This window comes from Elaeis guineensis, chromosome 8 (assembly GCF_000442705.2).
Source record: "Elaeis guineensis isolate ETL-2024a chromosome 8, EG11, whole genome shotgun sequence".
Classification (NCBI taxonomy): Eukaryota; Viridiplantae; Streptophyta; class Magnoliopsida; order Arecales; family Arecaceae; genus Elaeis; species Elaeis guineensis.
Genome location: NC_026000.2, coordinates 16,274,981 through 16,291,306, shown reverse-complemented (window position 1 = coordinate 16,291,306; position 16,326 = coordinate 16,274,981). Strand labels below are relative to the sequence as shown.

Sequence of the window (16,326 nt, the reverse complement as noted above, 5' to 3'; positions counted from 1 at the left end):
GACATTCTACAAGTCCTACCGAATGATCGGGTCACCGATTAATATTCGATGGTTATTCTACATTGTAAGCATTGTGAATAAGTAAAACAAGAGCCTAAACTTAGAAGGAGAATACTTTCATTCGCAGTCAAAAAAGGAGTTACAAAATTAGACCAAAATCTGACTACAAGTATCAGATTACAGAAAAAAAAAGAAATACATCGACTCAGCTTTGTCATTGTTTCTGTTCCTTTGCTCGGGTGTAGCATCATCGACTTGAACGATTTCGGATCCAGTCGGTGCTTCTTCTTGAGTCAGAGCAGCTTCTTCTTCAGAAACTCCGTCTTCTGATCTTGGAGGGACGATGCTGCTCAAGTCAAGGCTCGGGTATAAGTTTTTGACCACATCTCGACCGTCTTCATACCCGATATAGTACGAAGCGAAGCCACTTTCGAGGATCTCTTCCTTGAATTCTTCCTGTTGCTCCTAGATTGATTTTGATGACTACAAAACAGTTGGAAGGGATACAAATAATTTTTATGTGAAAAAGACCTTATGCTCTACAGGGGCAAAATCATAATTTCATCAAAACTCTGATTTGATAGCATCATCGTGTAGAACAAATGATATGTAATCTATTGGTGAAAGTTTCATGGTTTTTGGACTTATATTTTTGGAGTTATGAAGGTTTGAAGTTCATGAGTCGACTCATGAGTCAACTCATGAAACTATGAGCTGATTGGCACGCAAAGATTAGCCATGGCACGCTGGTTTTCTGGCTTGGCACGACATGTGAGTCGACTCATGAGTCGACCCACAAGGCATGAGTCGACTCATGAGTCGACCTCTGCTGTTTTGGGCCAAGAAAATCCAGAAACCCAATCTCTGGACTTTGCAACAGAGGTCGACTCATGAGTCGACCCCTGAGGCATGAGTCGACTCATGAGTCGACTCATATGACGGGATTTGCCTGTAACGGCTAGTTTTTGGCCAGATTTGGTTGCTTTTTAATGCTGCTTTTTGTGCTCTAACGGCTCTTTTTCTGCCTAGTTTGTTTTCCCTTGTTTCTTAAGACTATAAAAGGTTTCAAAAGGTGGAAAACAAAACAAGAGAGATCAAAATATCCAAGAGGCATTCAAGTGATTTGAAAAGAGAAAATCAAGAGCATTCAAGAGGGCATTCAAGTGCATTCAAGAGAAGGTTTTTCAAGCCAACTACTCAACATCATTCAAGAGCTCATTTAAAGCCTTCAAGAAGCCATCAATCAAGCTCACCAACTTCTCAATCATTTACTTCATCTCTCATCCACTTTGAGGAAATCCAAGAAGGGCTTCTTCATTTGAGTAAAGCGTATTTATTGTTATATTCGCTCACTTAAGGAGCTATTCTTGTACTTATTTGTGCTCTAAACTGATTTTATCTTGTGAGCAATTGTTTTTGTTTTGAAGGTTTCCAAAACAAGGAAAGGTTGATCCGAACCTGAAATCGGAGTGTATTGGGTCGGCTTGTACCCGGGAAACAAGTGGACTAGCTTGGGATAGCTAGTGTCGGAGTTTCCGACGGTTGTATTCGGGTTGAATACAAAGTATAGTGGATTGGAATTCCCAAGTAGGAGCTTGGGGAGTGGATGTAGGTGCAAGGTTGGCACCGAACCACTATAAATCATTGTGTTTGTGGCATGCTTTATTGTTTCTCTTTAATTCTCCATTATATCCTTGCATTCTTGTTTTAAGTAATTAATCTCAAACCAAAGTCTCTCTCTTCATTCATCAAGCTTTTGATATATAATTTTTACAAGTAATTAGTTAAGCCTAAAATTTTTAAAACCCAATTCACCCCCCCTCTTGGGTTGCATAGCTGGGCAACAAGTGGTATCAGAGCCCGGTGCTCTAGCCCTTCTTTGATCTAACAATCAAAGAGCCAAAGATCTATGGCAACCCACGTCGGCACTTCTCTAGCCGAGGGGCAATCTACCAACCGACCTCCACTTTTCAATGGGTCTAACTACACCTATTGGAAAGCTCGGATGAAGATTTTCATACAAGCACTAGACTATGATATGTGGAGTATCATAGTGAACGGTCCACACACACCCACCAAGATAATAGATGGTGAGGAGTCAATCAAACCCGAAAGAGAATGGGATGAGGTTGATAAGAAATTGGCACAGTTAAATGCTAAAGCTATGAATGTTCTTTACTGTTCACTTGATGCAAATGAATTTAATCGCATTTCTACCTGTGCATCTGCTAAAGAAATATGGGATAGGTTAGAAGTAACCCATGAGGGAACAAATCAAGTAAAGGAGTCTAAAATAAACATGCTTGTACATAAATATGAGTTATTTAAAATGGAGCATGATGAGTCCATAACTGCTATGTTTACTCGCTTTACTGATATAATTAATGGTTTGAAGAGTCTTGGCAAATCTTATACTAACAGTGAACTTGTAAGGAAGATTCTCAGGTCATTGCCAAGAACCTGGGAAGCCAAGGTGACTGCTATCCAAGAAGCAAAGGACTTGAACACTCTACCTCTAGAAGAGCTTCTTGGATCCTTGATGACTCACGAGCTTAGCATGAAGCAACATCAAGAGGATGAAGTCAAAAAGAAGAGAACCATTGCCCTCAAATCCACAGCCTCTCCTGATGAAGAAACTGACGATACAGAAGATGAAGAACAGGATGAAGAAATGGCACTCATCACCCGAAGATTCAAGAAGTTCCTAAGAAAGAGGAAACAGGGGATGAGAAAGAGACCTTTCACAAAAGGGGAACAAAGCAAAGAGAAAGAAAAAGATCAACCCCTTATATGCTATGAGTGCAAGAAGCCGGGGCATTTCAAATCCGAATGTCCACAATTGAAGAAAGATCCCAAAAAATTCAAAAAGAAGGCAATGATGGCCACATGGAGTGCGAGCGACGACTCAAGCTCCGATGAGGAGACCTCAACAGAACAAGCCAACCTGTGCCTTATGGCACACGATAATGAGGTAATTTCTGAAAACCCTAGTGATTTTACTTTTGAAGAATTGCATGAAGCCTTCAATGATTTAATTGATGAATTGAAGAAACTAGGAATGAAAAACAAAGAACTAAAACTAAAAAATCAGTCTTTAGTAAAACAAGCAGAAAATCTTTCAGTTGAAAAATCTACTTTGCTTCAAGAGAACCAAAGCCTAAAGAATGATATTAATAAGCTGAAATCTATAGTAGATAAATTCACCTTAAGTTCAAACAAACTAAATATGATTCTTGAAAATCAAAAGGCCGTATATGATAAGGCCGGACTTGGCTATAACCCCTTAAAGAAACAAAAATTTCTGAAAAATATTTATGTAAATTATTCAAGTAACAAGCCTACCAATACTACTTGTTTTAAATGTGGTAGAATAGGACATAAATCTTACACTTGTGCAAACATAACTGTAAAGAAAATATGGGTTCCAAAAGGAACCATCTTGACTAACCAAAAAGGACCCAAGAAAGCTTGGGTACCTAAAACAAAAACTTGATATTTGTTTGCAGGTGTGTCTAGCATCCCATGGAGAAAACAGGAAATGGTATCTGGACAGTGGATGCTCGAGACACATGACTGGTGATGAATCACAATTCATCACGCTTGATGCTAAGGATGGAGGGATGGTCACCTTTGGAGATAATGGCAAAGGAAAGATCATCGGGATAGGTAACATTGGTATCACTCCCTCCAAATATATTGAAAATGTTTTGTTAGTTAAAGGTTTAAAGCATAACTTACTTAGCATTAGTCAATTTTGTGATAAAGGGTATAAAGTAGTTTTTGAATCATCTGTTTGTATTGTGACTAGTCCTGTTAATGATGGCATCAAATTTATAGGACATAGACATGGCAATGTTTATATGGTAGATCTAAATGATTTAGCCAAATTAGACATGCAATGCCTAGTATCCTTAAATGCTAAAGTTAATGAGACTAGTTGGCTTTGGCATCGTAGACTTGCTCACATTAGCATGCATTCTCTTTCAAAATTAATTAAGAAAGAATTAGTTCATGGCTTGCCTAAACTGAATTTTGAAAAAGATAGGATTTGTGATGCATGTCAATTAGGTAAGCAAACTAGAGTTTCATTTAAATCCAAAAACATTGTTTCAACTTCTAGACCATTAGAGCTTTTGCATATGGATTTATTTGGACCAACTAGAACCACAAGTCTAGGAGGAAAACGATATGGTTTTGTAATAATAGATGATTATTCACGTTTTACTTGGGTTTTCTTTTTGGCACACAAAGATGAAACTTTTCATATTTTCACTAAATTTTATCGAAAAGTCACTAATGAAAAAGGATTTTCAATTCAAAATATTAGAAGTGACCATGGAACTGAATTTGAAAATCAAGACTTTGAAAAATTTTGTGATGAGAATGGAATCGGCCATAACTTCTCTGCTCCTAGAACACCCCAACAAAATGGGGTAGTTGAAAGGAAAAACAGAACCTTAGAAGAAATGGCCCGTACCATGCTTTGTGAAAGCAACCTTCCAAGATATTTTTGGGCGGAAGCTATTAACACAGCATGTTACATTCTAAATCGTGCTTTAATTAGACAATTTTTTAAGAAAACCCCCTATGAACTTTGGAAAGGAAGAAAACCAAATATTGCATATTTTCATGTTTTTGGTTGCCGATGTTTTGTATTAAATAATGGTAAGGAAAGACTTGGTAAATTTGATGCAAAATCAGATGAAGCAATCTTTCTGGGTTACTCCTCTACTAGTAAAGCTTTTAGAGTTTTTAATAAAAGAACTTTAGTAGTTGAGGAGTCCATTCATGTTGTCTTTGATGAATCTAACGATCTTCCTTCAAGGAAGAATGAGGGTGTTGATGATGCAGATCCATTAATAGAAGGTATGAAGGAGATCACTCTGAAAGATTCAGCCACTCCAGAGGACAAGGAACAAGAAGACAAACAAGATGAGATAGGTGAGGAAATTCAAGAACAACCTCAAGGTACAAATGACCTACCCAAGGAATGGAGGTATGTTCACAACCACCCTAAGGAGTTAATTATTGGTGATCCTATGCATGGTGTAAAAACTCGCTCTTCACTTAGAGATGTGTTTAATCATTGTGCTTTTGTATCTCATTTTGAACCTAAAACTATTGAAGAAGCTGAAAAAGATCATAATTGGATTAATGCAATGCAAGAGGAACTTAATCAATTTGAAAGAAATAATGTTTGGACTTTGGTTTCAAGACCTAAAAACTGTTCAATAATTGGCACAAAATGGATCTTTAGAAACAAATTAGATGAGCATGGTAATGTAATTAGAAATAAAGCAAGATTGGTTGCTAAAGGATATAATCAAGAAGAAGGGATTGATTTTGATGAAACCTTTGCACCAGTAGCTAGATTAGAAGCCATTAGACTTCTACTTGCTTATGCTTGCTTTATGAAATTCAAATTGTTTCAAATGGATGTTAAAAGTGTATTTTTAAATGGATTTATTGCTGAAGAAGTTTATGTAGAACAACCCCCTGGATTTGAAAATCATGCCTTTCCTAATCATGTCTTTAAATTAAATAAGGCATTATATGGATTAAAACAAGCACCTAGAGCATGGTATGATAGACTAAGCAAATTTTTACTAAGTAATGGTTTTCAAGAGGTAATGTAGATACAACCCTCTTTATCAAAAGAAATCAAAATGATACGTTAGTTATACAAATTTATGTTGATGACATAATTTTTGGGTCTACTAATGAATCCCTTTGTCAAGACTTTGCTAAGCTTATGCAGGGAGAGTTCGAGATGAGCATGATGGGAGAACTCACCTTCTTCCTCGGACTCCAGATCAAACAATCAAAAGAGGAAATCTCCATCACCCAAAGCAAGTACACCAAGGAACTACTCAAAAAATTTAGAATGGAGAACTCCAAACCCATTGGCACACCAATGAGTCCCTCATGTAAGCTTGACAAGGATGATGAAGGTAAATGTGTAGACTTAAAATACTATAGAGGCATGATTGAATCATTATTATATTTAACTGCAAGTAGGCCTGATATCATGTTTAGTGTTTGTTTATGTGCTAGATATCAATCTAATCCTAAAGAATCTCATTTGAATGCTGTTAAAAGAATCCTTAGATACTTAAATGGTACTCAAACTTTAGGGTTATGGTACTCTAAGGACTCACAAATAGATTTATTAGGATATTCTGATGCTGACTTTGCTGGATGTAAACTAGATAGAAAAAGCACAAGTGGAACTTGTCAATTTCTTGGAGTTAACCTAATCTCATGGTTTAGCAAGAAACAAAATTCGGTAGCACTGTCTACGGCTGAGGCCGAATACATTGCAGCCGGAAGTTGTTGTGCTCAAATCTTGTGGATTAAGCAACAACTCGAAGACTTTGGAATTAAACTTAATGAAACACCAATAAGATGTGACAACACAAGTGCCATAAATCTATCTAAAAATCCTATTCAACACTCAAGATCCAAACATATTGAAATAAGACATCACTTCATAAGAGAACATGTTCAAAACAAAAATATAATTCTTGAATATGTTTGCACCGAAAATCAATTAGCTGATATCTTTACAAAGGCCCTTAGTGAGGATAGATTCTGTGAAATTAGGAGAAATCTAGGAATTCTTGATCCATTTGCCTGAATTATTTTTCAAATTCCAATGATTTATGGTCAAAATCTCCTAAGAGCTCAATTTCCAACACCTTTCTTGGTTCCAAAAGCTCAAGTTTTTCATTCTAAAAACTCATCTTAGAGCTAAACTCCTTCTCCCTAAAATTCAAATTTTTTTGGAATTTATTCACATTTTTCCTGATTTTCTGAACTTCATGAGTCGACCCCCATGAGTCGACTCAATGGCAAACTTGTAATTCCCAGCAACTTCCAACAGGCTGAAGGGTTTATATGTTGAATTACTGTTCGTGAGCCAACCCTCACGCTCGTCTTTCTCCTTCCGAAATCCATTCTCCCTTCTCCCATTTGCTCCATTTCCTAGGCTTGAGCTAGTGGAACTCCTCCCGCCTCCTCTCCACCGCAAATAGCCACTCCGGGAAAGGTTCTTTTGTGACCTCTTCCCTTGTTCTTCACGGTTGGAGCGTGCCCTAGCACTCCACCGTCCCTCTCAAATCCACTCATTCTCTCCTCCAAAACCTCAAATCACTCTCTTATAATCCTTCCTCCACTCCTTCACTTGCTCCTCAAGTCTCCTCGCCTGCTATTGAAGAGGGTATGGCACCAAAAATGAAACTTTCCCAAAGGAGAAAGTCTGTCCGGGAACTTGAAGAAAGTGTCAAAAGGAAAAGACAAGCGGCACAGTCCACCTCTGCTCCCGTTCCAGATTCAGTTCAAGGTCCTTCACAGTCTTCTCAAACTCCCAGTAAGAACCCTCTCTCAGATAGAAAAGTAGAAACCGGGAAAAACATTGACTTCCGGTTCTTTGAAAGTGAGGGATTTTCTTTAGCAAGTAAGATCAAAAATCAGGGATGGAGCTTTTACTGTTCACTCAAAGAAGTCACCTTTGTTGACCTTATTAGGGAGTTTTATCAGAATCTTATTTATGGAAATGGGTCTGTAACTTCAACTGTGAAAGGGATTGATATCTGTCTGGATCCTGTCATTTTAAGGAAGATTTTACACTTACCTAGTGAAGGTTATGCATACATGGAACTCCCCGTGAAAGAAGAAGGTATAAGTGTTATACTTGGAGGAACCTACCAAGGGAATTTGAATAAACTAGAGGCCAAGATTTTACCTATAGAAATGAGAATCTTACATCAAATGGTCACAAAACTTTTCTTCCCTAGGAGTGGTAGGCACGATCTTCTGTCAGGCAGGGACATATGCATTATGTTTCACATTATCACAGAAACCCCCCTAAACCTCCCAGCACTTATGATAGAGGCCATGAGAGAGACTCTGAACAGATCTAAGGCACATTTGCCTTATGGTATGGCCCTGACTAGAGTTTTCAGGAGGTTTGGAGTTAGTTGTGAGGGGGAGGCTCCCACCAAACTGTCTCATGTTGATACCTTCAACCTACACACCTTGCATCGAATGGGGTTCACAAAAAGTGGTGGTGGTTGGATCAGGGGAGCTGAGGAGAGAGCAGAAGAAAGAGCAGAAGAGAGAACAGAAGAAAGAGCAGAAGAGAGAGCAGAAGAAAGAGCTGAGGATACAGCAGAAGTCAGAGCTGAAGAAGAAGAAGGTCCATCATCTCCTGTTCATGGCTTCAGGGCAGCTTCACCAGATATACAGTTCTTTCCGGATCCAGAGGCTGGCCCTTCTGAGTTTACCAGGATACCCACACCTGTGCATCAGCCAGAGAGCAGAGCACCTCCGCCAGAGTTCACACTGTCCGATTATCAGATTGAGCGGATTGCACAGCGTATGGTCTCTTTGATGTCAAGTCAGATGAGCAGTACTTCATTTGTACCAGGGGCTACTTCTACTGATCAGACTTTGACTCCCCACATCTCCACAGTATATCAGATGATGGCAGATCAGTCCATGAGGATTCAGTAGCTTGAGGACACTGTTCTGAGATTGACTGGCAGAGTTCTCGAGTTACAGGGGCAGGTCTTCGATTTGGCACACCCTCAGCCTCAGGAGTCTTCGATTGAGGTCACTGATCTCACTGCAGAGGCCGGCAGACTCAGAGGAGCTCTTGAGGGCGGTTATGAGTTACTGAGGAAGGAGATCAGAGGATCAAGTGAGCAAGCTACTACTCAGTTCACTGCACTTCTCCAGGCTGTCTCCAGGGCACTGACTGTACTTGACTCCATCAGACTTACCCTTTCAGTTCAGTCCCTAGCTTCTCAGCGTTCTCAGCCACCCAGTTCCTCCCGTTCGCCTGCTCGTGCCAGTTCTTCCTCTCGTGCCAGAGGCAGACGGGGTCGAGGACGCATCTCAGATCCAGATCCATCTGATCCTTATCACATTTCTGATGATTCTGATCATTGATCATTTCTAGATCCTAGGTCTTAGTGTTTAGTTCTCTCTAGGATCTGTATTTTTTGGGGCCATGTATTGACATGAGCTAGTTGACTTTGTATGTTACTTTTTATGTTACAATCTATGTACTGAAACAATTATGGCTTTACCTTTGGAATGATGATTATCTTACTTTGGTCATATATTCTCTTTTGTGAAATATTGTCTTCTCTTTATGGTATTATCATTTTATGATTGCTGTTAATAGTTGCTTCATTAAGGGGGAGCAAACCCTACAAGAGGAAAAATTAAAGAATGCTTCAGAAAAAGGACTTAACCTTGTTTGATGATGTCAAAAAGGGGGAGAAATTAAACACAAAGAAATCCATCAAAAGCAAATACTACAAATTATGAGAAATTAATACATTGACAATTTTAAGTACAAATGCTAAATATACTGCAAATAAGTACCTTTTAAAATTACTTAAACTCTACTTTGCTGTAAACCATTGAATATGCTTTGATAGGCTTTGAAATTTCAAACCTACTCTGATATATTGAATACATTGCTCTAATACTTTGACAATTTCTTTTACTACTCCGATACATTACTCAATTTTACTCTGATACATTGAAAAACTATTTTTACTACTCTGATACATTGCTAAATTTTCTCTGATACATTGTAAAATTGTCTTCCCTACATTGATACATTGCAAAATTTTCATTTCTCTTGCTCTGATACATCTTAAACTTAAATGCTCTAATACTCTTTCCAAATCAACTATTCAATATGCTTTGGCACACATGACTAGTTTTGAGAATTGAAAAATTTTTCAAAATACAGTTTGCTCTGATAATAAAATCAAATTTTCTGCTCTAACACCAAACAATAATCCAATGAGCATATCTTCCAATCTTTAAGCAAATGGGCAAACTATTTATGCATATAACCATTTGTTTCACATGCCAAAAGAATCATACTCTTTTCAAGCATATGCACCTAAAATGCAATCTGTTGAAATTCATGATTCAGAAAAATGCTTTTGTTCAAATGTTTTGTCATCATCAAAAAGGGAGAGATTGTTACTCCTAGATTGATTTTGATGACTACAAAACAGTTGGAAGGGATACAAATAATTTTTATGTGAAAAAGACCTTATGCTCTACAGGGGCAAAATCGTAATTTCATCAAAACTCTGATTTGATAGCATCATCGTGTAGAACAAATGATATGTAATCTATTGGTGAAAGTTTCATGATTTTTGGACTTATATTTTGGAGTTATGAAGGTTTGAAGTTCATGAGTCGACTCATGAGTCAACTCATGAAACTATGAGCTGATTGGCACGCAAAGATTAGCCATGGCACGCTGGTTTTCTGGCTTGGCACGACCTGTGAGTCGACTCATGAGTCGACCCACAAGGCATGAGTCGACTCATGAGTCGACCTCTGCTGTTTTGGGCCAAGAAAATCCAGAAACCCAATCTCTGGACTTTGCAACAGAGGTCGACTCATGAGTCGACCCCCTGAGGCATGAGTCGACTCATGAGTCGACTCATATGACGGGATTTGCCTGTAACGGCTAGTTTTTGGCCAGATTTGGTTGCTTTTTAATGCTGCTTTTTGTGCTCTAACGGCTCTTTTTCTGCCTAGTTTGTTTTCCCTTGTTTCTTAAGACTATAAAAGGTTTCAAAAGGTGGAAAACAAAACAAGAGAGATCAAAATATCCAAGAGGCATTCAAGTGATTTGAAAAGAGAAAATCAAGAGCATTCAAGAGGGCATTCAAGTGCATTCAAGAGAAGGTTTTTTCAAGCCAACTACTCAACATCATTCAAGAGCTCATTTAAAGCCTTCAAGAAGCCATCAATCAAGCTCACCAACTCCTCAATCATTTACTTCATCTCTCATCCACTTTGAGGAAATCCAAGAAGGGCTTCTTCATTTGAGTAAAACGTATTTATTGTTATATTCGCTCATTAAGGAGCTATTCTTGTACTTATTTGTGCTCTAAACTGATTTTATCTTGTGAGCAATTGTTTTTGTTTTGGAGGGTTTCCAAAACAAGGAAAGGTTGATCCGAACCTGAAATCGGAGTGTATTGGGTCGGCTGTACCCGGAAAACAAGTGGACTAGCTTGGGATAGCTAGTGTCGGAGTTTCCGACGGTTGTATTCAGGTTGAATACAAAGTATAGTGGATTGGAATTCCCAAGTAGGAGCTTGGGGAGTGGATGTAGGTGCAAGGTTGGCACTGAACCACTATAAATCATTGTGTTTGTGGCATGCTTTATTGTTTCTCTTTTAATTCTCCATTATATCCTTGCATTCTTGTTTTAAGTAATTAATCTCAAACCAAAGTCTCTCTTCTTCATTCATCAAGCTTTTGATATATAATTTTACAAGTAATTAGTTAAGCCTAAAATTTTTAAAAACCCAATTCAACCCCCCCCTCTTGGGTTGCATAGCTGGGCAACACTTCCAAATCTCAAAAATCTTCAGCTGTCTGATCCAGTGCTTCTTTTGCTGACTCTGCTTTTCACCTTGGCCAAATCAGCATCGGCTCGAGCAGAGAACAATTCTTCTTCGACCAGTGCCAACCTTTTCAGGATGGCCTAACGTCCATGTTCGGCTTTGAGTTCTTCGATGCATCCATCTTGCTCTCGTCGAAGCTGGTGGATAGAATGCTTCTTGCTCTTGACCGGTGACTCAAGAGCCGAAATAGCCCATGAGCTGACTTAAGGTCAACCTTCGAGGATGCCAAGTCATCAGTTAGCCAAAAATCTCCTCCTGAAGTTTGGCTTTCCGCTCTGTCGCTAAGTTGTTCAAGTGCAGCTTGCTTTCTCGGCATCGACGATTGCCACCTTACTCTTCCACGCACTACGGATGTCGGCGAACTTCGTGTAGCTGGCCTCCAGGTCAGACATGTCATGGATAACTACAGACAGAGGATAAGTCTGTTTAAAAAAAGAAAGAAAAAAAGAAAGTTTTACCTAAGAGACTTATCTCGATGATTGTCGGATAAAAGAATGAAAACATCTCGACCATCGATCGTTTCCTCCGACGCTCCCGATCAGCCGGAAGAAGAGTCACCTGGCACAGTTGCTTGGCCAGTACAGAATTAATTAGGGCCGATTCATCGACGGACACTTGGAGGTCGAAGTGCACCGCATGGCCCTCCGATGCTGCCATCATCCGCCGACGCCACCAGAGCTTTCCTCTGGTCTGTTTGTCGGTGGCCCCATGTTTGAAAGCGAGGGGAAGCTTGAACTTGACTGTGCCCTAACTGAAGGAGCAACTGGCGCAATCACAGATTGTTCGGGCTCTCTTACCTTGGTTTGAACCTCCTCAGGTGGTGGGACTACCGATGTTGTTTCGATAGTTTCCTTCGCCACCCTTTCCTCGGACGATGCAGCAGGGAGCACTATCGGAGTTGATAGTGCTAAGACTGGTTTCGAAAATCAATGCCAATGGGCATCAGGTTTCCATGGCCAACATTGAAACACCAACTGGAGCTGGTGCTTGATGCCTCTTCGATGGTCACGAAGACCCAACCTCAGATGCTGCCCCTCTTCTTGGCAGTGTGCTGACGAATATCAGCATTCAGTACTCGCACCCTCTGCTGCATGCTGCAATTACAATGGAGGTCAGTACAATTCAGCAAGTAAAAGAAAAGTCAGAAATAACCGATCAATTATACTATACCTAGACGAGAAACTGAATTAAGACTGGCGTCATAAGGGCCTGTTCGGTTACAAGCTCTTTCTGTTTCGGAACTAACATGTTTTCAGCCGATGAAAGTCCTCCTGGTCATCGACCTCTACTCAGCTATTATTGTTGGGACCGGTTCATGGATCGCCCCCAACGAGAAAGAAAACCCCAAAGAAGAGAAGAAGAAGCAAAGAAAAACTGATTCTTCCGTCCATTGAATGGATGATGGAAGATCGGTAATAAAGGAAGACCTTTTCGGGGGTTGAAGAACCACCACCCTTGGGCCTTCGGATGAGATTAGAGGATGAAGAAGCCCGAAAAAAGAAGGACGGGGCATGATCGACAACATCTGACACAATAAAGCAAAGTTAATTATTAGTCGGATCGAGTTCGGTACCAGCTGAGCCGGGCAAAGTCCGTAATAATCCAAATATTCTGGATAAATTTCAGAATCAAAAATCGAAGATCCATCCGAAGATCTTCGACGTAGAAGGCCACCTGGTCCGAAGGTGGATTATTCACCCGATCATCGGCCCCAGGAGCGAAAAGTTGAAACTGCTTTGGGATACAAAACTGCTCCTGGAGCCGTTCAACATTCAGTTTCGAAAGTGAAGAGGCCTCCACATCCGGACTCGACTGGAATTCATTAGTCGGATTCTCTGATCGATCTTTTCGAGAAAGAGAAGCCCTAGCCATGAGAATGACTCTGAAGAAGATAGAGACTTTAGAGGAAAGGACTCAAAGAAAGATGAAGTTGACCTGAAAGTTGGGAGCGATAACCTTGGACATTGGGGCAATAATTCGGCAAAGTTTCAGCATTAAAAAATAATGAAAAGTGAAAATTTGACTGAGAGCGACCCTTTATATAGGATCCCTCAATGGTCGAGATGAAAACGGTCAAATCGAAGATCTACCAGATGACGATATGTGACAACATCTGGATCGACTATTGATCAGATGGTTCAATGCACCTGCCCCAGATTGAGCCACGTCATCTCTATCCGCGTGAATAATTCCAACCCAATAACATTCGGACACGTGGAACAAATCTACTTGTCAGAATCATATCATTGGATGTCGAATCGATTTTTCGAAACGATGTCTGATATTGACAACTGATATCGAATCGTCCGATCAGTGTGACAGACAACTGTACCTATCAATATGATAAAATAGCCAATCACTCGTATCTCGAAGAAAATGACATCAAAATCGGAGCTCGATGTGACAGAACTCTCTTCGTCCAACGTGATAAACCACGTGACAGTTCATACATCGAATCATTTTGGATTTGAGAGTGGGAGACAACTGTTGGGGTAAACCGATCGACCCTGACTTTGATCTCCGTGACTCCAACTATGCATCGATCAAACAGACAGCTCTAATTCTTCATTGATCGATCGAACTAATTGCGCCAATCTACTGTCGACTGATCAATTAAGATTGATCGACCGACTGATATTCGACTACCGACTACCGATCAAGGATAGACGACTTGACCGTTGGCATAACAGATCTAATAGCCGATGGTCGCTCATAGATTCTACAGATATATGGTCAGCCAGTTAACTTAGATATATCATAACCGTCACGAACGATTACCGATCGCATATCACGGCACGATCAGTGAAAATTAATGATTCACTATGCGATTATGGCCCAATGATTTAGCATCATAAAATACGGGATCACGTCCGACGGTTACGAAAACTTCATCTATAAAAGGGAGTAAGAGAAACAGGGGTGGTAAGCCAACTCTGGGTCAAAACTCTGCTATTGCTTACATTCAACTTCTGTTCACCAACTTTCTTTTCTGACTTAGGCATCAGAAGATTTTCGTCGGACACAAATTTGATCTGCGTGGATGCTGTTTTGCAGGTGTTCGTCTCCGGCAATAAGCGATGGAGAGTTGACCGCAACAAGTTGGTTGCATATATAAGTTGTTGGAGAAGTAGTTCTACCAAAATGATTACTTATGTTGGAGGATGGGAAATGAATTAAATATGATAATAATTTAGTTTTTTGGATGGAATATAAATAATTTAGTTAAACACTGTTATATGAAGATCGGATATATCATAATGCCATGTAGCTATCAAGTGCTCACTCCTCTTAACACTGCATCACTGTCGTTCCTTTTCTTTCGTAGGTATTTCCCAATGTAATGAGCAAGTTTAGTCAAAGAAAAGAGTAAAAAGCATCATCATAAAAAGCCACTAGGTAGAAAAGTAAATTCATAACAATCTGTTGTGATTCAAATGTTTACTATTAACCAAGTTAATAAGTCGGAGACATGTTAATTTTTTGCCTTTTTTATGTATTTTTTTTTCTAGAATTACAAATGTTCCGGAGGCTGGCGCTCTTTTATACGCATAATTTAGTGGATACTCAATGAATGAGTCACTCGTTAGAAGTTCAACATTGACCTCCACATCTTTCTACTTTAGAGTACAAATTCTTCAAATTTAGACATTACAGATACCAAAATTTCCTTGATTCCAAAGACAAGACTTTACAGCAATGGATATTCTGCGAGGGCTTTGCTTTTTTTACCTCATTCCATGCGTGCGCTTTACCTCTTGGCTGCTTAATTTTGCTTTACACTGGCAGCCACTATGCATATCTCTCAGTAAGGTGTACTGCTTGTAAAAGGAAAGTCACACATCGAACTTAGTGAGAATCATTTTTTTTTTTATGAAGCGTTGGTCCTTCTCTTATGTTTGTCACAAAATGCAATATGACCAATGCGAATGTATCAAAAACTCCAAATAATTGGAACAAGTATCTGAATCTCCAGCCATATGTTTGAGTTCCGGTCATCATTAACTTTTTGTCTGAGCTTTTTCCTTCACTGAATGATGATCTTCTATTGCTATTCTTTTGAGGCAAAAAAAGAACACTGCTAACATGAAAGTCTTGTATGGACGACAAAGTAAAGACAAGTATCTTAGACTCCTAAACAAATGCAATTCTCAAAAATAAAAGCTTTCAGTTTTCCTTCTCCATTTTCATGAACAAAAATACATTTATTCTGTAGTTTAATCATACTTCATGCATAATATAATATACATATACAATTCGAATAGTGAAGGAAACACCTACCCAACTACTTGCCAGGTTGCTAGTCTGGCGCTCGTATCAGACTCCCAGTAGGAGCTTCTCCAAACAACCAAACCCTCTCTCCCCAATTGCCACCGTCCCCATCTCCTCCTCCTCGCCCCACTTCCCTCTCTTCTCCACATCCCTTCCACGATCTCTTCCAAGCTCGCCGGAAACCCTTCCCCGCCGACGGCCGGCGCTCCCAGGATCAGGTCCAGGACCTCCTGGAGTCCCACGATCCGGCGGCTGACAGACCTCCGCAGCTCCCTCACGGCCGGATAGAAGCCGGGCACTGAGTCAGCCGGAGGAGGAGCGCCATGAGGCCCTCGCTCACCCGGAGCCGCTCCCGCTCGTCCCGCCGGACGGCGTCCACCGTCTCCTGCCGCTGGATCAACCGCTCCATCCGCCCGGCCTCCGCGTCGACGGCCCGGATCTTACCGATCAGGGATCGGACCAAGTGGCCGCGGAAGGCCGACTGGATCTTGACGGCGGCGGCGTTGAGGGCGGCGGCGGGGAGGTGGACGGGGATGGGGGCCGGAGGTTGCTGGAGGAAGGGGTCTCGATGGGGATTAAGATGGTGTTTGTTGGGATGTTG

General features: G+C 40.3%; 1 protein-coding gene across 1 annotated transcript; it reads right to left on the bottom strand.

The window, feature by feature from the left end:
* Positions 1-15,601: 15,601 nt before the first annotated feature.
* LOC140851041 (BAG family molecular chaperone regulator 5, mitochondrial-like) lies at positions 15,602-16,301 on the bottom strand (the record flags this gene model as incomplete). The annotated part of the gene is given in 4 exon segments (XM_073242402.1): positions 15,602-15,859; positions 15,862-16,032; positions 16,035-16,271; positions 16,274-16,301. Coding segments are annotated over 4 exon segments (525 nt in total), but the record flags the coding sequence as incomplete, so codon positions are not given.
* Positions 16,302-16,326: the final 25 nt, after the last annotated feature.